General features: G+C 44.5%; 1 protein-coding gene across 2 annotated transcripts; it reads left to right on the top strand.

The window, feature by feature from the left end:
- Positions 1 to 850: 850 nt before the first annotated feature.
- dub (duboraya) lies at positions 851 to 24189 on the top strand. Of its 2 annotated transcripts, XM_036524450.1 has the most exons (7): positions 851 to 1157; positions 14815 to 14901; positions 16899 to 16976; positions 17592 to 17663; positions 19727 to 19936; positions 21703 to 22233; positions 22446 to 24189. In XM_036524450.1, exons 1-7 carry the CDS (start codon positions 1152 to 1154, stop codon positions 22473 to 22475), a joined length of 1014 nt encoding a protein of 337 aa, XP_036380343.1. In that variant the 5' UTR covers positions 851 to 1151; the 3' UTR covers positions 22476 to 24189. The 2 variants fall into 2 exon arrangements, with proteins under 2 accessions (XP_036380343.1, XP_036380344.1); XM_036524451.1 differs by lacking the exon at positions 16899 to 16976.
- The last annotated feature ends 413 nt before the right edge of the window (positions 24190 to 24602 follow it).

Here is a 24602-nt window from a genome sequence, read left to right as displayed (position 1 = left end):
TCCAAACTTACACTAGCAGACTTCAGATAGCGGACATCAGTTTACGGGGCTGCTAATGTAAGCTAATCATTTGAGTAGTTAATTTAATAGACCTCCCAGAGGATTTGTCCCAGACCCTTTCATCCAAGCAAATTTACAATGTGTCCATTGTCAGCACTAACTATATACACAACAATCAAGTCAAGGTGCAGTCTGCAACAACTATGGCATTCGCTCTTCATACAACTTCTTGTAAAAGACATTCAGCCCACATAGCCAAAAGACTCAGGCCTCTGGCAGAAATATATCCATACATGAGTTCTTACCCCTGCAGTGAACGATTCACCCTTATTAAAGCAGTCATTGTACCAAAATGTCCAGTTTACACTCCTCCGTTAAACACCTTGGTGACCACTAGGGTCATGGAAACCTTCTAGTTCAGATGGTACAGTATCCAGTATCCTTTTCAATCGTACATCAAACAACTTCATTATCTGCCAAAAGAACCAGATTTTGGACACATGAGATGACTTGCATCCCTGACTGTAGGATGTGATGCTCTGTAACAAGTTCATTTTACATGTAAATTACTGTATAAGATAATACTTTATCGGCAGATACAGGTTTGAGTGGATGCGAGGAATACTTTAATCAGCAATGGGTAAAACAGTATTTGTTGTTTTTTTTTGTTTTTTTTTTTTTCTATTGTACTTATTACAATTATTGTTAAAACGCACAGTTCCTCTCCCGCGGGTCTGACAAACACAATTTTCAAACAGGAGATGCGATGACAGACGCACCTCCTCGCAATTACTCCGACCATCTTCATTGTTTTTTTTCTTTCTTCAAGTTCTTACGCAAACCTCAGTTGGAGGACCAAAAACAACTCGGCACAGTGCGCGGTGGCTACTTCTCTCTGTAGTTACTTTATACGAAGTCCATGCCGCACACCCGGAAAGTCTTGGACGTGTTGTTCGATTCGTAGCCTAAATATAAACGCAGACCACCCCGTTTGCAGGACGGCGCTTAGGATAAGACACTCTCTTATACAGTGCTGGAGAGGGCGATTTGGAAGTAGGGCGAGTCGACAGAGAGCAGTAGATTGTCTAGCCCCCAAAATAAAACATAGCGGGAACAAGGGGCGTTAAAAACTACGGAAGGATTCCTCGAGGATGGAGGTAAAGAAACTTTTTTACAGACTATTAAATAGACTTGAGGCAATTTAAACAAGGCTGCCGCTTGATTTCCACATTTAGCGCGGTGTTTTGACAGTCCAGTCATGAGCGCGCGCATGTGTTTGTTTTTGTAAATGCACTTGTGAAGATATTAGATTTTTTGCGTCCACGACTTTAATTAACTCATGCGGGTTGGTTATCCATATTTCAATGCTATGCGTCTCAGAGCGCCTTTCAAACGATATCGCTGCTTGAGCTTCTGAGGATCCGCTTTACAACAAAGTTGCCCGATGGACGATATAAGTCTGAGCAAGTGTGCAACGACGGCAATGTGCATACAAATCAGAAGTTATGAATCGCTAACCCGTAACTGGTCATACATCATTGTGCTAAACTTTACAGTACATGTTTACGCGGCGCTTTTATTAAACTCAATTCTTCAAGCGCCCAAAGCACTCTTAAATTCATGGCAGTAGCACTGAATTGCGGAATACCATAATAACGTGCATTGCTTAAAGAACATATGACGTTGCCTTCCAGTGTGAGGAGTTGCTTTGGAAGAAGGAGCTACAGCTTGTCTTCGCATCTTACTGCCTGATAAACTTAGAGAAGGGACTTTTTAAAATCTTATTTTTTTGGTATTGTTATTGTATTTGGAAATTTTGGTAAATTAATGCTTTCCACGGGAGAAAGCGACGATGGAACGACATTTGGTGCCTCCTGGTAATGAAGCAGAATTTAGAAGTGATTCATTAAGATGCTTTTCTTAAGCTACTAACCAGATTGAAAAAGACTTCTGCATTAAGTCTGAATTTTTGGGGGATAAGAAAAGGTTGTCCACGTGTTGCACAATGCTGAAATAAAGACACAACCACTTCCGTTTCTGAAACCGTTGACATATGAAGCATAACGGAAGGACCTATGTGAAAGTGCGCTGATAATAAAGACTTCATTTTTGTAGAAAATAGTCTAGGCCTGTAATTAAAGCAATAAAGAAAGAAAGAAAAAATATTAATATTCATCCATAGCAAACGTCAAACTTTTTCAGCATCATCGTCATGGTCCTAATCATCCATGTCTTACAGTAAAATCAAGTTTGAGACTGAGACTTCCTTTGCTCGTTTTTATTTGTGACGTAACAGAAATCAGCAGTGCTCACATGACTCTCAGATGGCGCTGATAAAGGCTCTGTCCTGACGGAGAGAGGCCGGTGTGGAAATGAACCACTTCTCCAATTTCCTTACATATTGCTTTTGTGTTCCACTTACTGCAACTTCCCTGTATATTTCTGTTGCTTGTCATGCCCAGCAGAGTCAGCGAAATGAACAGATGTCAAAGTTACAGTCTCTGTTCCACAGTGAGTTGCAAAGGAGAGGGTACAGAAGGTGGGACTTCTGCATGCAGCCCACACAGGGGTTAGAGCAGGAGCACTACGCTATAGGGTCAGGAATGAGCGTGAGGGTCATCTTAAAGGCCACTGTCAATAGCCCCTTGAAGGAAAGGAGGGGATTCTGGGTAGTCAGGTGGGATCCATTTCACTGTTTTAACAAACATTGGAAATCCTGTGAGAAACTCAGTTACTGTACAGTGTTTCCTTAAGAAAATAAAGGCAATCCAACAGTCAGATTTATGTTTAAGGCCTGCGGGAGTCTCCCTGTTAGAAAAAAAGACATTCTGGGGAGCACTAGCTGGACCTGATGGGCTGGCTTTTTTGGCTTCTCTATCCCATCGTCAGAATGCATGAGGCTGTTTTCCTCTAGGGCACCCAAGGCCTCCAGGGAACGATGCTGGGGTCGAGGCGTTTGAACCAATCGTGCAGCACTAAATCAAGACAACAGCACTGAACCCTGAGCCTTTAAAGAAGCCCAGCGTGTTGATATGTCTGGAGGAAAGAGCTGCATTACAAGGTCTAATATTGTTGCAAGATGTTTCATTATGATACCAGCTGTAATCATATCACAGATGGAATAGAGCGGTTTTAGTTTTGTATTTGGGTCTGTGTAAGTGTAGACTTCACTGTGGCTGAACAGCGAAAACCAGCACCATATGTCTCAAGTAAGGAAATGGAACAGACAGGAACATGTCTGTCACCATCAGTAGGTGGGTCTGATGCTTTCAGAGCTGAGGAAAGGGGGGGTAGAGTAGGACAAAGGTGTAAAATGACACAAGTTTCTGTGACAAGCCCAGCCGGGGTTGATGGTGCTGAATGAGCTCCGGGTGGGATTGGGGTAGGCCCCCTCTCGCTGTTCAGAGTCTCTCCTCTCATACGTTGTTTCTAATACGTTGTTTGCTGGCAGCATTAGTTACACCTCGCTTCCGCTTCCCTTGATCCGGTTTGCCTGGGAAACAAAAAATGTCGTGGGGGTGCGCAGCTCCACAGCTGTACTTCTGCTGAAGCGGGCGGCAGCCCCCTTCTTGGGTGCTCTCGGGGGCCCTGCGGCCGCCACCGGCTCGTTTCTCAAGTCGGAAGAAAGCATGAGTGGAATGGCAGCAGTCACAAGCACAGGAAGTGGTGTAAGTTTAGCTCTTACTACAGGTTAATATGGGGCATGCAGCTGGTGTGTTTGTGTATATGCAGCGCCTAGGATGGGGAAGAGAAAGGGGAGAGGAGACTTTTTAAAGATTTGGGGGTGGGGTGGGGGGCTTGCACCAGTCTCTTTAGATTAAATGCCCCCAATGCTCAGAGTGAACATTTTTGTTCAAGAGATGTTGACATGGACATGTAGTGCGTGGCTGCTCAGAGTTGTTGAGACCTGCCTTTGTTGATGAAGGAGAGGATCGTGTATACCTGCCAGCGCTGCGTTTCAGCTGCATGTAGAGCACGCTGCTGTGGAGATTAGTGTCACTTAGGAAAATCCTAATAACACGCCTGTAATATTAACTTGTGGTTGACGCAGTTGCCAGAGAGAGAGAGGTAGAGAGAGAGGGAGAGATCGCGGTCCACGTTATTTATAGGACCACTTTGTGCCAGCCGATAAAAGTGTTTCAGGGCGTGCTGTTTACAGGGTGAGAGAGGATTTAACTGCGGAGGAGATGCCAAAAGCCCTTGGGAAAAGGGAGGGATAGGAAAAAAAAGAATCACAACAGGTCGTCTGCAGTCGGTGGAGTTTCTGGCTGCTAACCAGCGCACTGACAGGCTGGAAACCCTGGCTCAGTTTGTCCGAGCTCTGTCCATCTTTGCTGGGGAGCCAAGCTGCAGCCCGTCACTGCAGGGAACATCAGCCAAGCACATGGAGTAAACATTTATTATATAATCTGCAGCCAGTATGGTTTTAAAAAAGTCACAATTCCACAGCTGCTGCTGCCATTTCGGCATCCTCGGTTACCGCTCTTGCAACATACTGACCACCCCTGCACCCGCTAATAACACTGTTCATCACATACCAGAAGCCCCCATTAGAAGTACGCCAACATGTATTTCAATCAGAGCTGCAATGGCAGCTGTATGTTAAATAATATGTCATTTACAAGTGTTTCTTAAAGGAGATCACACATTTTCCTCTAAAAATAATATGTTCTTAATCTTACTGTTTAACTTTAACAAGTATATCTGATTTTTATGCAATTTTAAGGTTATGCTGTGGAAACAATCAATATGTACAGTATTTAAAAATGAAACTTTTATGCTGGTTAGAAGTATGGCTTGATGCATCCATCTATGTACTTTCTCTTCAGTTTATTTGTCTGGGGCAGGTCAAGGTAAGATGCATTGGAGTGTCAATAATTCCTCTTACATTGCCAGGTTGTTTTTTCACCATTCAATTGACCGTCCCAATTAGCACATGAAGACCGGCAGTTAATTGGCACCATTGTCAGCAGTACACAAGGTGATGGTCATTAATTACCCCACAGGGAATGCTGGTTTACCACGATTAAGCTCTGCCGAAGGAAGTTGTCAGCAAATTGTCAGGTCGTCTGTGTCTGCCCGCGATGGTGAACTGTTGGTCTAGTGTGGAGGCCACTTCTGTTTCACTGAGATCGGGCAGCGTTCAGGAGAAGGCCTCTGAACAAAGGGAGTGCGGCAGTGGCACGTGATGAAAGCACCGACGAGAGTGCACAGTATCTGTGAGGGAAGTATGGTGTCTGGCTGCACCTCATGGGTGTTTTAGCTGTGCAGCAATGGGTGGACATGATTTTAATCTGCCTTTGTAGGGAGTGAGACCCGCTGAGGAGAGATTGTTGTCTTGCTTTGCTCTTCCTCTTCCTCTGGTACAGCATGCATGTCCACTGCCTCCATGCTGCACAGCACTTAGTCTGCACTGTCACTTCAAGACAATCCAAAGATGCATAAATCTGGCCAACAACTCTATGTACATGGGAAAGCAAGCCAAGCCATTATCTCTATCGTACTCTCTCTGACTTCACTTCCTGTCTGCAGCCTGTGAAGTGCTTGTTATTGTTGTGTTTCTCACAAAAGTGCTGGGTTTAAATCATGCAGAGAAAGATACGCTTTGGTAGGGTAGATATAGATCATTCAGTGGTCAGGCAGGAAAACAGTGCACCAGAAACACACGTGGAGTATGGCGTGGAACTTAAATTCAAGTAAATAGATTATGAGCATGTGGCCAAATGTACCTTTTTATCTTACAGACCATTGAAACAGAATTTGGAGGTGAGAAAAAAATGTTCAGAAGAAAAAAGTCTTAATAGTTAATAGGTATTGAATAAGCGTGACATTAGCTGAATATCTGGACATGGTTCATAAGGACACACAAGGTCTCAGCAGATACAGATAAAACATAGTGTCAGTCTATTTGACAGTCTATTTGTGGTTGTAACTGAATCCATGAAGCCAAGCAGCTCACACAACAATGTGCCAGAATTCGCCATGAGCCGTACTGGGTGTGGAGGCCTAATGTTTTACCCTTTGTGCTTTTTAATATGATTCCCTCTCTTCAGAGGCTGCTTCGGCACTCTGAGAGGGTGTCGCGAGGTGTGCGGTGTGCTCGGCCTCCCAGCAATGTGATTTCATTATCTCCTGAATGCCAGCTATGCCTGGCCTCTGCCAAGGCCCAGCCTGTGTCAGCCACTCTTCAACAGCTGCCAGAGGGCTGGGCAGCCTGTCTGAGCCAGACACGGGGAGCTTGGGGAGAGAGGAGGGCTCTGGGAGAGAGGAGAGAGAATGAGTGAGACGGGGAAAGAAGCGAGAGAGAGAGAGCACGTGACAGAGAGAGGAGAGATACTCTCCGGCCAAGGAGAAGGGGAAAGTGGGGTGAAAGGTGGGACTGGGGTGTGGGGTGGGGGTGGGGGAGGGTGGTTTGAGTGATAGGTAAGCTTCACTGCTTAGTGTACTTTAGCTGCCTTGTAAAATGCATTCCAAAAAGAGGCTAAATGGGAATTCTTACATATATAACTTTTTATATACATGCACCACACACCTGCATACATGCACATGTGCGTACACACACACACACACACACATGCACACACGTGCATTTATAAAGATACAGTTGAAAAAGATTATTTAAGTGAAGACACTACCCCTTTAAGTAATACCAGTCACTTTGCGGGACAACTGTAAGCCATTTTAAGTGAGCCATATTCCCTATTTTTTACTTCCCTGTTCCACATCCCTCTTGGCTGTTTTCATTCCATTTCCCTCTTTTTAATCATCATGTCTGAGTTCCTGTCCTGTGTCCTGAGACGCACACAGCACACCGTGTCACAAGCATCAGTTTGTCCCTCAGACTGTGAGAGGCCTCACCAGCCACTCATGGAAAGCCAGCTTGTGAAGAGTGAAATATGAAATAAAAAAGCTCATTCAGTGTAGGCTTTGGAAAACCATAGTACGGAATGGAGAGAGCCGAAAAACATTACCTCACGTTTTCCTGGAACGGCGCACGAAGGCGGCGTCTGTCCACTCTCTGACGTGCATCAGACTTTGTGCTGGGGAACAGGTGCATGCACCTCGGTGCACCTCCTCAGTGTGTGACTGTTGCCTAGATACTTGTGACACTATAAATCCCTGCCAGAATGTATAAGTGCAGAGTGTACAATTAGACATATACATACACGCATGCATATGTGGGTGTGTATACATATGAGCGCATGTCTGTGTGTGTGTCTGAGTTTGCACATGTAGATCTTTCTCCTGTCACTGTATTTGTGTCCATGTGTGTGTGTTTGTGCTTGCATTCAGTTTGTGTGTATGTGTTTGCGTGTGCATGCAAATGTATGTGTGTGTGTTTTTGTGTATGAGTGCGTGTATATGTGTATGTGTGTGTGTGTGTGCATGCATACATACGTGCATGTGTGTTCATATATTTGTGTTTGTTTGTGTATGTTGTGTGTCTTTATGTTCATGACGTGTGTATGACGTTCATGTATGTATGTGTGTGTGCGTGTGTTCGTGCACACGTGTGTATGAGAAATTATGATAATAGCTCAGTATTATCCTTGATGAGCAGCGGAGAAAAGCACACCACTGTCGTCTCCATCAGCGCTGCGATCGGGCGGAGAAATCAGCAGCCACCCGCCCGGCGCATGGCAGGGAGCGTCAGATGTTGGCAGGACACCCAGACCCAGGAGGCTGGGCGCGTGGCGAGGACCAAGAGGGCGTTGGGTGGGGTGGAGGATATTACAAGAGGGCGCAGAATCTCCCTTAGCAGACTTTACCCTCTGACTCATGCACTCACAGCAAAGACAGTCCCAGGCTTTGAAACAAGCTGTCCCCACAAGAAGCCGAAGCTAAACCAGACGTGACAGTGTCGGGGTGGGGCAGGGGGTACTTTTTTGAGCACTAGGCCCTGCTGGAAAGACAGAAGCATGACAAAACTTATGCGTCCGTGTCATATTTGTCTCAAAAATGCGGCCATAGCTCTTCTTCCTGTGTCGTAATTAACCCCTTCCTTGTTCGACTGAACCACCAGGATGGTCAGGTCACGGCACGACATGGCTTACAATTTCTGCTAAGCTGTCGTTCCTCACGGAAAACATCCAGAAATCGTGTTTCCGTACAAATCAAGTCATGTGCTTGTTCTTCTCTTGTGCTGCTGATTTCAATCAGAGCCTGACAAAGAGTGCCTTTGTACAGCTCACGCAAGGGTGTCCTCTGATGGGGTCCTGATAGGGTCTGTGGCTCTGGGGGAAAAGCAGCTCTCAAAGGCTTCTGGGAGATCTGGTAGATAAATCACCATGGCTGGGATATTTCACTGGTTGTTTAATCAGTTGGTTAAAGATGATAATTATGTTGTTTGTGGTTCAGGTGGTGCAAATGATGCAGGTATTTTTACACACTATAGTTTTGTATTTTGTCTTTGTTAGAGAAGAAGAGACCTTGTAGTAAATTAATTGCATGATTTTTCTGTTTTATTGGATTTGTTCTCTACTTTTTGTCAAAACGCTGCCAATAGTTGTAAAAAATGTACCCTGGAACATTTTTATTTTCCTAAATTTCACCCCCCTCGCAATATTTGGACATGGGATGAGGGTACAAGGGTGATTCATTTGGTGTGTTTATTTTGTGTAAAACAATGTAGTAAAAAAACAGCATGCATTGGATTGGATGGTGCCACGAGGTGACATCATCCTCTCAGAAGAGCGTGCAGGTGTTTTTTTTCCTGATCGTCGGCGCTGGACTCAGGCCTGCACGTACTTCCTGCGGACTCCCCGCCAGAAAGTCACACGGTGAAAGCACAGATTCTGTTTTTTCTATTATGACCACATTTTCACCTCCTGTGTCCCTTCCGTCTGTCGTCTAAGACCTTCCGGTTGGTAACAGCTAGTCATGGATTTTCTTGCTTTGACCATGACACATTAAGAATGACAGACCCAGCAAATAAGAGCATTGAAAGCTTCAACAATGGTAGAGACAGAACCTTATTCAGCACACAGAGCTGAATATCTGGGCCATTCATAGAGTATCTGTGCTGATAGTGTCTTGCAGAAATTAGACAGCACTTGGAACTCTGAGGGAGGCTGGTGCTTTTCACAGCTCAGTGAGAGTTAGAGGGAGAAAGAGAGATTGTGAGTGGGGATGGGGGCGATGGTTGAGGGCATAATCAGAGCAATGAGCACACAGAAAAACAACATTAATGGTTTTATTTCTGTGAAGCTGGAAGAAACCTGGCTGCCATGTGCTATTGAGCTATTCTTGGTGTCTTGGGTAAGCTGATATCATGGGGGTAGACCTAAAAAATCACTCAGGGAAGGTTATTAATTCTCAAGAAAATCAGAAATCGGTGATCCTGAGGTTAAATATCAGCCCAGAAGGTGCCCTTTAGACAGGGTCTGCTAAATTTATTCACTCACCCAAAAAGAACCAAAGACTGATAAAATCACCTTTAACAACTTGGTATATCCATATAGGAGATTATAAACAGATTACCAATACCTTTCAATTAGAGAGCCTTCACCAGGATGTGACCTGACATACAAAGTGAGTAATATTTAAGCAAGACCTGATCGAGTGTGATTTATCGCAGGTGAGTGCTAATGAGACAAAATCGGGTGAAGATAAATCATATATGCACATGCAGGCATACACATGTGAGCTTGTATATGTACTGTTATGGTCATCCACGTGTGCATATAACAGTAAGGCGGTGGTGCGTGAACCTCGTCAGGCGACACAGTGGGGTTTGAATGCTGAACAGGTTCATCAAAAGCGGAACGGAGTAGTGGCTAGAACAATGGAACCATGGAACCACGCCAAGAGTTGAGCTCCAGTGACGGGCATTGCTGTCATTCCACAGAGCAGGGCCCTGTACCTCAAATGCTGCAGTCAAAATCCATCTTTGTCTCAGTTTTAAGACTATTCCATGAATGACTTGCATTGTAAGTTTGCTTAGTGAATAAATAGACCGCAGTAAAATAATGACAGACCTCCCCATCATTCTGACAAGCAGAGTTTCTCACAGGTTTTGGACTCTGCCATGTCATCTCTGCTAGACAGACTGTCTGCTGGAGGCTCTGGCCACGTCTTTGGGACATTCTGACAACCCCACCTCCCACACAACCACCCGCCTGTCTGTCCCCTCAGATTTCCTTATCACTGGCCTGGAGTGGCCCAATGCTTCCACAAGCCCGGCTGCCAAGAATTCAAGCTCTCCATAATTTCGGGGAAGCATGATGATCTAACTCCCCCACTCTCTTTCTCGTGCTCTCATAGTCTTGCCGTTAATAGCAGTTTTGGTGTTTGGGACGATCCTTTCAGAGGCGAAATTCACATCCAAAGGGAGGATGGGTGGGAAGGTGGGAGTGGAGTGTAGGGATTGAGGATACTGTGTGCTTGGCAAGGCGTAATCCACTGGGACACCAGGCCACAAATGTAAATACATCTTGCATGCTCTCACTGCTCTGCGTTTGTAGTCTGTTCATCCATATCTGTTAGATTGTGTTCTTTTAAGCAACAGTTTTAAGTTCCCAGAAACTTAATATACATGTGAAAAACTGCGTGTCTTTTGCTCTGTGTGTTTGTGTGTGTATGACCATGTTTTTGTGTGCATGAATGGTTATTTGCATGTTTGTACATGCATGCATGTATGTGTTTGTGTGTGTACTTCTGTGAGCATTTTTGTGTATGTGGGTGCTTGGCCAGGCCCGTTCTGTTAACAAATAGCTTGTTTACTAGGTTGTCTTACTAGCACGATGAGACTTATGAGGCATTTACTATACTGTTTCAAAGAGCCTCAGTTGTATGAACCATGAACCTTTTCTCATCTCTTCCCTAGCCATGTTTCAGCTGTCCATGTGGTCTATAAGGGGTTAAAGTGTCAGTGGGATGAGAAAGCTCTCTTTGGGCGTCCCTCCTTAGGGGCCACAGCAAGAGCCAAGTGTTCGGGGTCGGTCCTGAGAGCTCCAGTGATTTTTTTCTCAGGCTGTTTCCCCTTAAAATAGAGCAGACTCCTCTGTCTCATAATAACACACTGCTGTGGGTTCCCACTCTTATAAAAGAGTCAGCTGAGCTCCATCATTAACAGAAATGGAGATTTGTTTATGTGTTTCATAATCGGTTTGTCAAAATAAGGAAAGAAAATGTGGGTCATTAGCCAGGAAAAAGGTCTGTGTGTGTGTGTGTGTGTGTATGAGGACAGAAGTGGGTTCATGTTTCTCTTGTGCTTTCTATCAGTTGACCCCAGTTCTGTTCAGTCAACTCAACTAAATGTTTAATACAAACCTCACCTCCTTTGTCTTTGGTTGTCAAGGCCAAATTTTTTGCCACTTGCTTTCTGGAGACAGGAAGGAGTTAAACAATTCCATACGATACAAAGAACAGGGTGGAGACTGGTGGGTCGCAGGGGGATTTGTAATTATCGTGCGGGGGAAAAAAAAAAGCAACAGAGGAAAGGGGCGGGATGTGAATTGGGTAAAGTGACCTCGCAAAAAATAAATAAAATAACAGAGTGGACGAGCGGGTGACGGCACGATGTTTTTGGGCATGAGGAGGGAGGGTAAGACGCAAGTTGACATCATTCTGAAAGTGAAAAAAGGAAAGCAAATTGAAGCAGTGATTAAAAAACGGAGGAATGCGTGTGTCTGACAATGAGCAGGAGTGTTTAGGGGAAACTTCTGTGTTTTCATGGACTGGAGCAAAGGAGATATAGACAGACGGCGATAGGGAGAAGGGAGTATGGTCTATGACATCATGTGCTTAGGGCACTCTGGGAATTAGTGCCGTGTGAGAGCTGGCAGCTGAAAAACAGGGTTTTTCAGCCCAAGGCCACAGATAGAGGACCGCAGTTTGACTCCAATCATCTCCCTGCTAGCAATGAATAGACTGCACTGTTGGTGTAGTCTGCAGCCTCCTGGCCTTCCTCTACAAGACAAAGCCATCATATTTTTGTTATTTAGAGATGATGAGGCCTGGCTGTCACATGCAGTATAGACTCTACGTTAGAGTGTGTTACTGTCAGAGCAGTACTATCAGAGACGGGCACTGGCAGTCAGCTTTGAGACTAATTTTATGGCCATAAAGAAGGCATTTAATTGAGAAACAGATCCTCACTGTGTCGTTTAGTAAGCCTGTACCAGGTACCAGTGGCAGGTACTGCTAATATCCCATGATGGAGAAATTTGAGGCAGGCAGGCAGCAAGCGGTAGACAGAGAGGGAGAGAAAGAGACAGGGGGAGAGCAGGATCAGGGAGATAAGGCAGTGTGGACAGGTCGCTGAAGTCATTGGCTGTTGTGTGATACTGAGCAGCTGCTCTGCTGGCCTTTGCTGCATGCAGCCAGTCAGACGGAGCTTTTTGTCCAACAGGGATAAGAGAGGTCCACCCTCCTGAGACAATCTCTCCAGCTTACTCCTCTCAAAGCCTTTTTTATTTTGTTTTGTTCTGTTGTCGTTGCTAAATGAAGCCCCCTCCCTGCCTTTAAATTTTTTTACAGGCCTCACGTTTTCCTGTTATGGAAAGTAGGAAACTTGCTTAGCCTAGTAAGAAAGTGCTGCCAGAGGTGGAAAACTAGATGTAATATCCTCGGTCTGCACTGTTTGTCCTTATGTCTCAGATCCATACTGCAATGTGTAATGCGCCAGAAAATCTCAGGTATGCGGACATCCTCCTTTTAGGTTAGCTTTAGTTACTGTGCTCAACGCTACAATCCGCAATAATGTTGTCATAGATATCCTATTTAGTATGGCCAGATATTCAGGCCTGTGTGTGTGTCATGTTGTCAGTTCTGTCACTGCCATTGTTGAAACTGTAAGTTTTGAATTTGTTGTATCTTTATGAACAATCTGGAAGGGGTGTGGTCTAAAACAGAACACCCCTAACAAAGGAATGCAAATGTCAGGGAACTTTGTATGAACAGCCAGAACCTCCCAGATGGATGGAACTCAGGAGCTGAATATCTGGTCATAATAGAATATTGTTGTTATGTTCACCCACAGGTTTGAAAACAGCATCCTTATAAGCAATTGTAATTTGCTGATTACACAATGGCATTAGCACCCAGGTGACCAACCAATATGGGTCATAAAATAGTGAAAGAAAGTGCAGGCAACTAAAAATCCCGCTGTTTCTGAGGCAGGCATTTTCCATTTACTTCCAATAGTAGAACGTCTGTTTTTGGGCCATGTCCAAGGACTGTACTTGTTCAGTAACAAGAGCGGGTGTTCAGGACCTGACACAAACACTGCAAGGTTTGAAATAAGACCAGGTTGCATGGACAGAGCGGGCTCCCGAGTAACTCTGCGCTCAGTGGTTCAGGTTCTATCCCCGCCATTTCATCAACCAATCATGGCTCGGAGTCCTCCGTGGTGGAAAAAATTGGCTTTCATTTGCCAATGATGGGGGTGGTTAAGTCTGCCAGGGTTTCCTAGTTTCACTATGATCAGGCACCCTTTGACTGGATAGGTGCCTGCAAATTGCTCAGATCAGATGTTAGGAGAGTAGAGCTTCTGCATCCAGTGAGCACCCACTCTGTTGTACAGCACTGTGTGACTTGCCCTGTGAAAAATAGCCAACGTCTGCTTGCAAGTGTATAGGATTCCAGGATTGCACCTAAGCGCTCCTGTAGGATTGCAGAGGTTGTTGCAGTGAGATTAGTGGCAGTGTAGCATAGTGGTGAAGAGCAGGATTCGTAACCAGAAGTTGCCAGTTTGATTCCCCGCTGGGGCACTGCTGCTGTACCCTTGGGTGCGGAACTGTATAAATGGATAACATAAAAATTGTAACCTATGTAAGTCCCTCTGGATAAGAGCGTCTGCTGAATGCCAATAATGTAATGTAGCAGATTAGCAGATTCTGAAAAGCACTTGCAGATTCCTAGAACAGGGCTGCATACATGGGAAAAAAAAACATGTATAGTTCTGAAGCTGGTGTGGATTCAGTTGTTAATGTGTCATTCTCTCAAGAGTTCCAGTTGGGGCTCCTTCTGTGTTGATTGAAGTATTTTGGTGCACCCAACGATCCCACTCCACTCTGCTGAGGCTTTCAGCTGTGTGCCTCCGTCTGTGTATGCCTGTGATCTGCAAAATCTTACCAATCAGCCTCTCCACCCGGGCAGCTTGGCTCAGGTCTCAATGGAGCCAGTGTGTGTTAACGTCATTGTTTGGCATCTAAATGAAAGTTGCCAGTAAAGCGGAGAGGAGACGGAGCGAGAGGGACGTCTGAGCACCACCGAATGGGAGACAAAAACATAGCTGTGAAAATAAAGAGGGAATGCGGGGAAGAGGAACATTTGACATTTACTATGTTGTGTTAAGACACTGTCTTATATTGTTATGCAGAACAAGACTAAGTAGGGGCTTTCTGGCTATAGCAGGGCACAGGATTCAGTTAACAGCTGCTCAGATTATACAAAATCAGGTTATTACCATATTCTTCTATGACATTTTCTTCTTCTTCTATGATATTCTTTTTTATTTATGTATCTATTTTACTGAAAGACTCTACAGAGATGCAGTAGTGGGGTTTTGAACATAAAGTCCTGGCATCACATCCATAGCTCCAGATGTAATAGCATACAGCATATGCATACAGCATAGCATAGTAACTCCTTTGCTTAATTGTACTGATTCCCCTTCAGAAATTCAGCCTTTACAGTTGTGAGATATTTGATGCAGGTATTTTTACTGACCAATTTAGCTATGTTCTCAGTGCATGTATGTGTGTGTGTGCATGTGTACACTTGTTTGCGTATGCTGGCATGTGTGTGTGTGTGTTCACCCACTGTGATGTCATGATCTGTAGTCTGTATCATATTCTTTGTGTGTTCCAGGAGGACTCCCTAGTCAAGCCCTCGGTGGCGGAGTTGGCGGGAAGGTTCAAAGGTCATGCTCTGCCCATGCCCACTGCAGTTGAAGGGGTGAGGTTGACGCTTACTCTTGCCTTCTTCCTCCTCTTCCTCACCGTGCTTCTGTTCCTTCTTCTCATCTTCTCTTCAAGTCCCGTCACGTCTGTGCTGGCTTTTGCGAGCTGGTGAACCTAACAAGTCTCTGCTTGCGTGACAGGGAGAGTAATAAAGATCACATTGACGGCTCTGTGTAGTATGGAGCGCACATGTGACCTGAAACGCAGAGGCAGTGACATGAAACTAGAAGCCTGAGGCACATCAGAAAAACACCACAATATAATTCATCAGCTGATTGCGCTGAAACCTATGGCAATAACAGAGAGGTATGGAATCAGATCAGGTTTTTTAACATACCTGATTGATTCTGTTAGTGTCTACAGGTCTTGATTTAACTCTATGCCACATTTTAGGTGTCTTAGCTCGACCCTGTGTCAGTGTATTGCTATTTCAGTTAGACTCAGTGGGACTCTGTGTGCCACTGTTACACTGTCTCATTTTGACTCTGTGTCAGTGTTATTGCCCCTCATTTTGACTCTGAGGCAGGGTCATAGTGTCTCGGTTTGACTCCGTGTCAGTGGTACTGCCCTTCATTTTGACTCTATGGCAAGGTTAAAGTGTCTCTGTTTGACTCTGTGTGTCACTATTCATGTATCTCAATTGGACTCTGTAGTAGTGTTAAGTTCTCTGTTTGACTCTGTTTCAATGTTGGAGTGTTGTGATTTGACAGTACCGTTAAAGTGACAGTGATAGAGTTACAGTGTTTTAGTTTAGTGCTGGTGTTAGAGTTAAATTAACTACATAAACTTCAGAGGGACTCAGGAAGTGAGACAGAGGAAATGAATAACACTATCTGCTCAGTGGAGGCTGTATCTCTTAGTGCAGACCAATTCACTTCTCTGTTCTAACCTCCTCAGCTAAGACAAGCAAACACAAGAATGTTGTCTGCTAACTACATGAAGTCTTTAGCATGTATTAAAATACTAGTACTTAGTTACATCACATCAGTATTGTATTAGATGTCATTGATTTGGTTCCCACTTTTACAACGTGTGGCTGAGGAATTACATGTTCCTCACTCAACAGTATATGGTCTGTGAAGCTTCAGGCTCTACAGCATTGTCTTATCCAATACTGACTCTGAGTCTTCAGTCTGTGGTTCAAAGCCTGACACTTGACCCTACACAATTAAGTATAACCCTATATCCAAGTTGATTTATACTGTATAATAACGGACTGTCTCATCACTTCACAGCAAATGTCAGATTTGACACCCCTGTCTGAGAGGGTGTCCTCATTCATTCTTTTGTATCATAGTTTTGCAATTTCTTAAAAGGAAACAACTCACAGTGGCCCACAGTGGTCCTGTGGTCCAGTCTGTCTGTCTCAAGAGGCTGTTTGTCCCGCAGTGCGTTTGTGTCTAATGTTTAGTCTCCCAGTGTTTATGTGTCTCTGGCTATGTATCAGTATTATAATGTCAGGGTTTCACTCACTCTGTGGTGACAGAATGGGCATGTTAGTGTCAGTGCTGTTTGTGCGTCAGTCATTTTCTATGTCATGTACGGGGGTCAGGGTGTTTGGCACTGTGCCTTGACTGACCAGTCATGTCTGTGTTGTGTGCTATGTAAATGTCAGTCATGTCTTGCTTTGAGGCTGTGCTTTTGTCAGTACTTTGTCAGCACTGTGAGTCGCCCTTTTGTGTTGACAGAGTGGCTGTGGCAGGGTCTGTGCTGTGTGGTCAGTGCTCCGGCGTCAATGTTTCGTGTAGCGATAGTGTGGCTTTGGCAGAATGTGGGACAAGTGCTCCAGTGTCATTATGTTAGTCATTGTCTGTGTGGAGTGTTGGTGCTGTGGGGTCAGTAGGCTGCTCCAGTGTGGCTGTGTCTGTCTCTCGCTGTGTAGTAGCGTCAGTGATGTGGGGTCAGAGCTTCAGTGTCAGTCGCTCTCTGTGTGGCGGTGTTATGAGGTCAGTGCAGTGACCGCAGCGGGTCCTGGTCTCCGTTCCATTTCAGAGCAAGCCAGTTCGGAGAAGGCCACCCCGCTCCTTGCAGCTTCAAACCAAGACAGACGGGGGAGAGGGCGAGGAAGAGGTGAGACAGCTGCTAGCAGAGAGAACTGATGTAGGCCATATTGTGGATACACCCTGTTACTCAGCCCATCTGACTCATTCCCACAGGCAGTGTTGAAATGTGACATTTACCTCTGGAACCACAGCCTAAGTGCATAGTTTGCTTGAATAATGCAGTTATTAGCATTGCTTTTTTTTAACAGCTCAGCATGCATTAAATATGCTGTGACTCCGCGCAGTTAGATTTTGGTTCAAGGAAACTGAGGTTGTCTTATGCACGTGCTTGACCTTGTCGTTCTGGGATCAAACCCACTCAGTCTCTCATGTCCTTAGTCTAGGGTCTTAACCCCTTTCTCTCCTCTGTTCCTCTCCACTACCCCTCCTCATTGCTCACAATGTCATCACAACACAAATGCCTTGACAATGCTGGGCAATCTGCCTCACCAGTTGTTTACGTGCATCACACTGATGTCGTGTTTCAGAGTGTATGCTGTGTTAAGAGGAGGTGGGAGGTGATGCAGGTGACTAGCCTCCCGGAACACTCAGATGTTCTGCGCAGTTCTGTGAGTGTGGTTGCCCTCCCTCGCCTTTTCATTTTTTCCGTTGTTGTGACACTCTGTGTGTGTCCTCACCGCAGAAGCCTGCCGTCACCTCCCCTCACCCTCCCAAAGTGAAGCCCAAGAACTCTCCTCTCATTGAGAAGCTGCAGGTGAGTGAGTGAGAGCTCGGGCTCTCTCGCAATGGAACATCATTTCTTTTGCAAACAGATGAGCGTTCGGGCAAAACCCTCTGGTGTTAATGTCTCCCGTGCTTGCAGATGTTGTTTGTGTTTTTTTTGTTGTCAGATGAAGCCTCATGAAACATGAAACTCATTTTAGCAGGACAGGCTATCTTTAAACCACATACACGCTCCCCCACCCAGTTTCACTGTTTGGAATTGCCAGCTGAATATTATCTTCTCACATCTACCACACCTGAACCCACACAAGAAGATGCTGAAATTAGAGGAGTTCACTATCACCGGAAAAGGAAGTAGTTTCTGTACAACAGGAAAGTTACCAACAATTACAGGAGCAGAATTTCTTTCACTGACAAGAACCAAGTAACATAACTTATATCAGAAGCACCGATTCAGTGGTAGCAGAGGATTCCAGGAGTAGTAAGCCCACACTACCCTGGCTATTGGGCTCTGTCCACACTCTCTGTGGATACTTGCGCTGTGTCCACACAGCGCAAGTATCTTTACAAAATGAGCTTCTGAGGAGACCTTAGGACAAGCACAAGGTGTTTTTGGCTCCTCATGATGGATTCAAGATCAGTTTGCCCACCCTTAATATGATCAAAGTGCAGGGGCACAATCCATACATGTGCCTAAGAGGAACTGTTTCTAGTCCGTCAACAAAAAAGTTTGTAGGGAAATGGCACCATCTAGTGGATGGAAGTTTTATGTACAGAGTTGAGGAGTGGGAGGGGCCTACCCTGAATACCTTGGAGGTTGGCTCAGGTTGACAAGTTAATGAGATAATGCCGAGCCATTCGCTGGCAAAGAGCTGATCCTCCACAGTATCTTTGCGCCGGACATCCCTGGCAGTCATGGGACAGAAGAAGGGCTTTCGTTTCTCTCTGTTCCTATTTTCCCCAGTGCAGGTAGGGACTGAGCATTTTGGGCTGTTCTACCAAAATTTGACGGTACATGACAGGCCTCAAATGGCAGTTATGGACAGTCTCTATAGTTAGTTGTTCAATCAAATTAGCTGATCATTCTGAGCTGTGTGCGTGCATGTGTGTGTGTGTGTGGGGAGGGGGCAGGGGTGGTCGGGGGGGTTATGGCATTGCTTTTTTTGAAGCACTGAAATGGGATTAAGCAGGACTCTGATGTGAATTGTCAGGTGACTGAGGTACACATGCAAACACGGCTGTTCTCCATCCTTTCCGTTTCTGTATCCTTGCGTGTATTTTGCGACTCAATGCCACTATTTCTCTATTCAGTGGAAGCCTATAAAGCAGCTGCTGAGCAAATTTGCCTCACTGCTGCCCAGACTCCCTTGGAAAGATCAGTTTATTACAGGATTATTTCTCATACAAAAATGACATTAGTTTTCTAATTTTTCTTGTCTACTTATCAACTGGAAGAATTTTCAGTTCATGACTTGTTGTTTTTTCCAATTCCAAAGGTTCCTTCAGGCTTAAAATCTTGCCTGATGTTAAAAGGCCTTGTAAAACATCTTCAGTCCAAAGGCAAAATAAAGCCCTTTAAGGTGTGATGGAGCTTTGGAAATGAATTCCCTTGTAGAATTCCAACAGGTCATATAAAATATGGCTACCTTCCTTGCATATCTTTATCTTGAATATAGGATTGTAAACAGATACACATTTCCCTGTTTAAGACACTTAAAAATACCTCATTCATCATGCTGTAGTATCTCAGTTATAGAAAAACATTCATTATTGTGATGTTAGAATGATATCATTGGTCAAATATCAGCTGTTGATGGTGACGTATGGCTTCTCTGAATTATAGTACTACTATGTATTATGTTCTAAAAATCCATTTTGACACCAAATATTTAAAAAGAGAATACATTATAGTGTTGAAAGTTGTGTATAGTGTTGAAAGTTGTGTCTTTTTTAACAATGTAATGAATTTTGATAGTACTTTGCTGCGAGCCATTCTGATATTGTAAGGTATGTCATGTAGGCTTGTGCTGATTCAGCAGTGCAGGACTGTAACCCCACCCTTGCTGAGTGCTCTTTCCTCTGTGTCCGTCACAGGCAAATCTGGCACTGTCTCCCACAGCCCTCCTGCCCTCGCCAAAGAGCCCCGGGGTGAAGCTACAGCCCTCGCCCCCTTTCTCCCTCAGCCCCCCCTGCAGCCCCCTCAGCGCCCCCCTGCGGCCTCCACAGCGCCAGCTTTCTGTGGAGGAGGCACCCGCCAGCTTTGAGAAGCCGGCAGAGGGCGGTGTGCTGCCCAGCATCAATAAGGTAGGGTGGGCGGCAGGAAAATGGAGACACCTTCACCGGTACAAGGAGACAGTGTTTAGTTTCCTCAAAAGAAGAATCTTAGCAGTTACTCATACAGGAAATGTCCTCCTCAGTCCCATGGTCATGGCTTGGGTGCAGCAAACATCACTGTGCCCTGTCCTCACCATTTCTCAGTGTTTTCTATGCCTTTAGTAAGTTTATGCATGCTTTATGCCATACACTGAAGGAACAGGTGTGGTGGCTTCTTTCATATTCGATATGTATTCCATGAACTGGCAACCATGAAGACATGGCTTCAACAAAGGAAATTAGAAGATGGGTACTGTAGTATCTGTATTACCCTTTTTAAGAGGCTCCTCACAACCAATGACTGGTTGAGATGCACAGAAAGTGCAACGTCAGTGGTCTATTCATTGTCCAGTCATCTACACTGAACACAGCGCATGCTGTAGACCTACTGAAGGCTGAATGCTGTCCCTTTAAATGTGTGACAAATGTGACTTCTGCGTCAAGAGCTTACCTGAGCCCACACTAAGCCAGTGGAAACTTTCCTCCTTACCCCCTCACATATACCCACACACACACACACACACACACACACACACAAACACACACACACACACACACACACACACAAACACACACACACATACACACACACACACACACACACACACACACACACACACACACACACACACACACACACACACACACACACACACACATACACACATACACACACACACGTGCACATGCAGTGTAGGACTGGTTCACATGAGGGCTTTGCTTCATAATCCCCTTAACCTAATTTCCTCCTGTGCTCTCCCAGGTAGAGAGACTCCCTATCTGCGTATAACTGTCACTCTGTCCCCTGGGCTCAAACACCATGTTCTCGCCAGCTGTGGTTCACGTGTCTCTCATATTTGCTCCGTTGACTTAGCCTTTGAGAGAGAGACTGCAGGAAGTGCAAAGGGAAAGAGTGACATACGAACAGAAGCAGAACAGTTGGCACAATCCCATACAAAGAAATAATATGAAAATGTATATAAGAGAATATATTTTATAGGCCAATCAATATATTGAATATATGTAAATAATTTCCATTTTGGTGCATTGAAATATATTTCTGCTTTTCATTAACATATACATATATGTTATATATAAAACATATATAACTTTAATATATAACCAGGAATATATACTGTGTATATTACATGTAATATATAATTAATTGATTTCAATATATTTCATCTTTGTGGAGTTGTAGGCAATAGCAAACATTTTGAAAAAAGGATGAGTTGCAAACCGGAGTCAGCAAAGGGAACTGAATGTGGCAGAACTGTAAGACAAACCAGTGGGCTCTCTGCTTACTCAGAAGCTAGGTCAGTGTAGAAAGGATTACTGTAATCTAGGCAAGACTAGCCAAAGCCTGGTGTCAAATATGCTCACAGAAAAGGACATGCTGTGCTCTGAATGTCAATGTTGGAGAGGTGACCACAGTCAGACTGGGTGGATTCGGGCTTGGCCTTTATTATATCCTGTTCATAATTAACATAACAAGGATGAGTGTAGTAATGTTGTGGAAATTGTCGGCCAACACTCACACATAGTCTGCGGGTGGTTACCAGTGCTTTTGAGCCTCAGAATATGGTAACCTCTGACATCAGCACTGAAAGAATGCAGGATCCGAATATGTGATCAGAATACAGAATATCTGTGAGCGTACTGAGTGTCTGTGCTGTGCTGTGTGTCTGTGATTGTAGAGCAGAGCTCGGGGATCTGTGAAGCGACGACCCCCCACGCGACAGCACAGGAAGTCATGCGGGGATGAAGGAGGGGCAGGAGGAGGGTCGACACCCTCCCCTGAGCCGGAGTGCCAAAAGCAGAACGGGGACGAGGAAGATGTGTTTGAGGAGGGGGCGAAGGATGCCGTGGAGAGTCAGGAGACCTCCTCCCCTTCTCCTGGAGCCGGGGACACGATTCATGGGAAAGACAGTTTAGGGAAGCTGGTGGAGGCGGATGCCAGAACACCGGACGAAGCTGGGAAAGATGGCACCCGGGACGCTGAGAAGGCAGCGGTGGCCAAAGAGGAAGCAAGGGAGCCAGGGGAGGAGGTGCCAGGCGAGTCCCAGGCTTCAGGCGGACCTGCAGAGGCCCTGAAAGAGCCAGAGGGACAGATAGAAGCACGGACAGACCCGGATGGAGCAGCAGATAGCAACCAGGAAGAAGAGCCAAAAACAGAGACTATGGAAGCACAAGAGGGAGAGAAAGAGAAAAGCACTGAGGAGGAGAAGGTAATGCAGAAAATACATGTAAATCTATATGTTTATATTAAAGCATAGATATCTATGCAAGTACAGTATGCACAACATGGATTTTGTGAAAGTTGCATGTAGACATTTAATTTTTTTTAACACCCTCATCACCAAAAAAGGTAATAATACAAGATTCTTATTACTGCATATACCTTAGCTCTGTTTTTTTTCTCTTTATCTCTGCCCCACAGCAAGAAAAGTCTGGAATCACTGCAGACTGAAAGACACACAAAGGTTACTACTGCTTCAAGAAACCAAAAACCAGTCTGAACACTGAAAGGGCCGTGTTTCATCCAGCAATGGCCTCTGCCTTGTCCTGCCCCATTGCTCTACAACAGCCCCCACCCCCTGCCCAAGCGCGCAACCCCAGAGAGATATAGAGGGTGACAGACTCTGCACTCTGGCTGTGGTTTGTCACTGTGACTGGACTCTCGTTGGCCAGTTTTTATTTTTTTGCTATTTCCCAATCGGAAACTGCAGCTGCACTGAACATTTTGCGAACGCTGAACCCGTAACGCTTTCTTGGAAACCCTTGTTTATACCAGATGGGTCAACACACGGAAATCAATGCAATGACCATACTGTACAAAGCTTAAACACAAAACAACTGTTGCATATATCTGTACCTTACCATAGCGGCAGTGCTGTTCATGGTCTAATACAACCGTGTACATTTGTGAGAATGTTGTGAGGATCCACCTGTCAAGAGCCCCAGACTGAAGAGCCACTGGTGCCATTTGAAATACTATATAAGAATATAGACAATCAATGCTTTTAGCCAAATGTATCATTTTATGGGTGTTTGTGTGACTACTGGACATTTCATCAGGTGGTATCTTGTACAAGAGAGGATAGCCTGAAAGAGCTTTGATGTTATGAGCTGCAGTATGATTTAACATGTTCTGCTCTGTTTTGTTGGCTTAGTCCATTGTGCGGGGTAAACCAGCACTGCCACTGTGTCAATAAACTCACAGGTTTTTGTAGGAATAATTTATTTGATGTGCGTTGCAAAACAAAGAGTCAAAACCACCATACGCGTCTGGAATAACTTATTTCTGTTGCCTAGCAGCTCTTTTGCATATGAATTTCTTTAGCATCTCCATCAAAGAGGAATGCTGTTATGTCCTCTGATGACTCGACTGGGATGTGATGTTAAAATGCCCACCGTGCAGGGAATTCTGGGAGCCAAAGGAGCATCCTCCAGAGTCATAGATCCACTTGTTCATGCAAAAAACCCAGATACAATTTTACTTTCCACTTCAGAAAGACTAATAATGAACGATCATGTCTTAAATCATCCAACACATTTAAATGTAGCCACCAGTCAACTACTCACCTGTAAGAGTTGCAGAGCTTCTGTGTGTTTAAAATTCCTCTTGTCTTGTGGTGAGTAAAAATAATTTGCCACGATTCATTGGTTAAACTGTTGACCGCACATATTTTTCAGACATTGTGGTGGTGTGAAATTCTGAGCCCAAGCCTGTAGTGTGGACTAGTGCCAGACCTAATCAACAAAAAAGTCATTTGTGGGATAGCTGGGGTTCGTCACATGAACATTTTTAACATTTCTTTCATGACAGTTTTTTCATAAGTTTCTTTCTGTTTTCTTACAGAGACTCGTATTCCTCAACATCAAAAATCTTTGCTCCATGGAGCAACGAGTCAATAAGTTGCCAATACTCAATGTAATGTGGAGTAGATGCTTTGCAAAACCCAGAATCTTTATAGCTAAAGACAGAGATGCATTTTAAACAGGTACAGCAAGCTGCAACACAGCTGCAACAAGTTGTTGCACCGAACATGGAGACAGATTTCCCATTTTTAGTGAAAAGGCTACTGTATGTTCCCCTCTCAGAATTTATCTTGATAATTACAAATAGCTTTTTTATGCAAAAAAAAACATGTTTAGAAAATGCTGGAGCATATATGATGTTTGAGTGTTAAACAAAAAATAAGGTATGATGCAATTTTAATTTACTTTTTTTGATAGCTCATTTGTCAGTTATAGAAGAAGTTTGGATATATTATTGTAAAACGTACCTTGGACTATGTAAATAAATAATGCTACAGTCAAATTTGTGTTTAGTTGTTGATTTGGTTAAAAGTTTGGTTTCATTAATTGATTGATTGATTGATTGATTGATTGATAACTGAGAAGAAATCTCAAATGAGACTCCTGAAACCGGACCTGAGATCCTGCCTGAGTTCTGACTTCTGGCTCAGAAGTTTTCTCTGGCTTTCACCTGTAACCACCAGAGGTGGACACCCCAGCTTCAGAAAGTAAAGGTCCTGCCACATATTTGTTCTAGCCATTCATTACACCAGCTGAATTTAATTAGCACAACTCT

Source organism: Megalops cyprinoides, chromosome 3, assembly GCF_013368585.1.
Source record: "Megalops cyprinoides isolate fMegCyp1 chromosome 3, fMegCyp1.pri, whole genome shotgun sequence".
Classification (NCBI taxonomy): Eukaryota; Metazoa; Chordata; class Actinopteri; order Elopiformes; family Megalopidae; genus Megalops; species Megalops cyprinoides.
The sequence above is the reverse complement of the archived record's forward strand: the minus strand, read 5'-3'. Positions and strand labels throughout refer to the sequence as shown.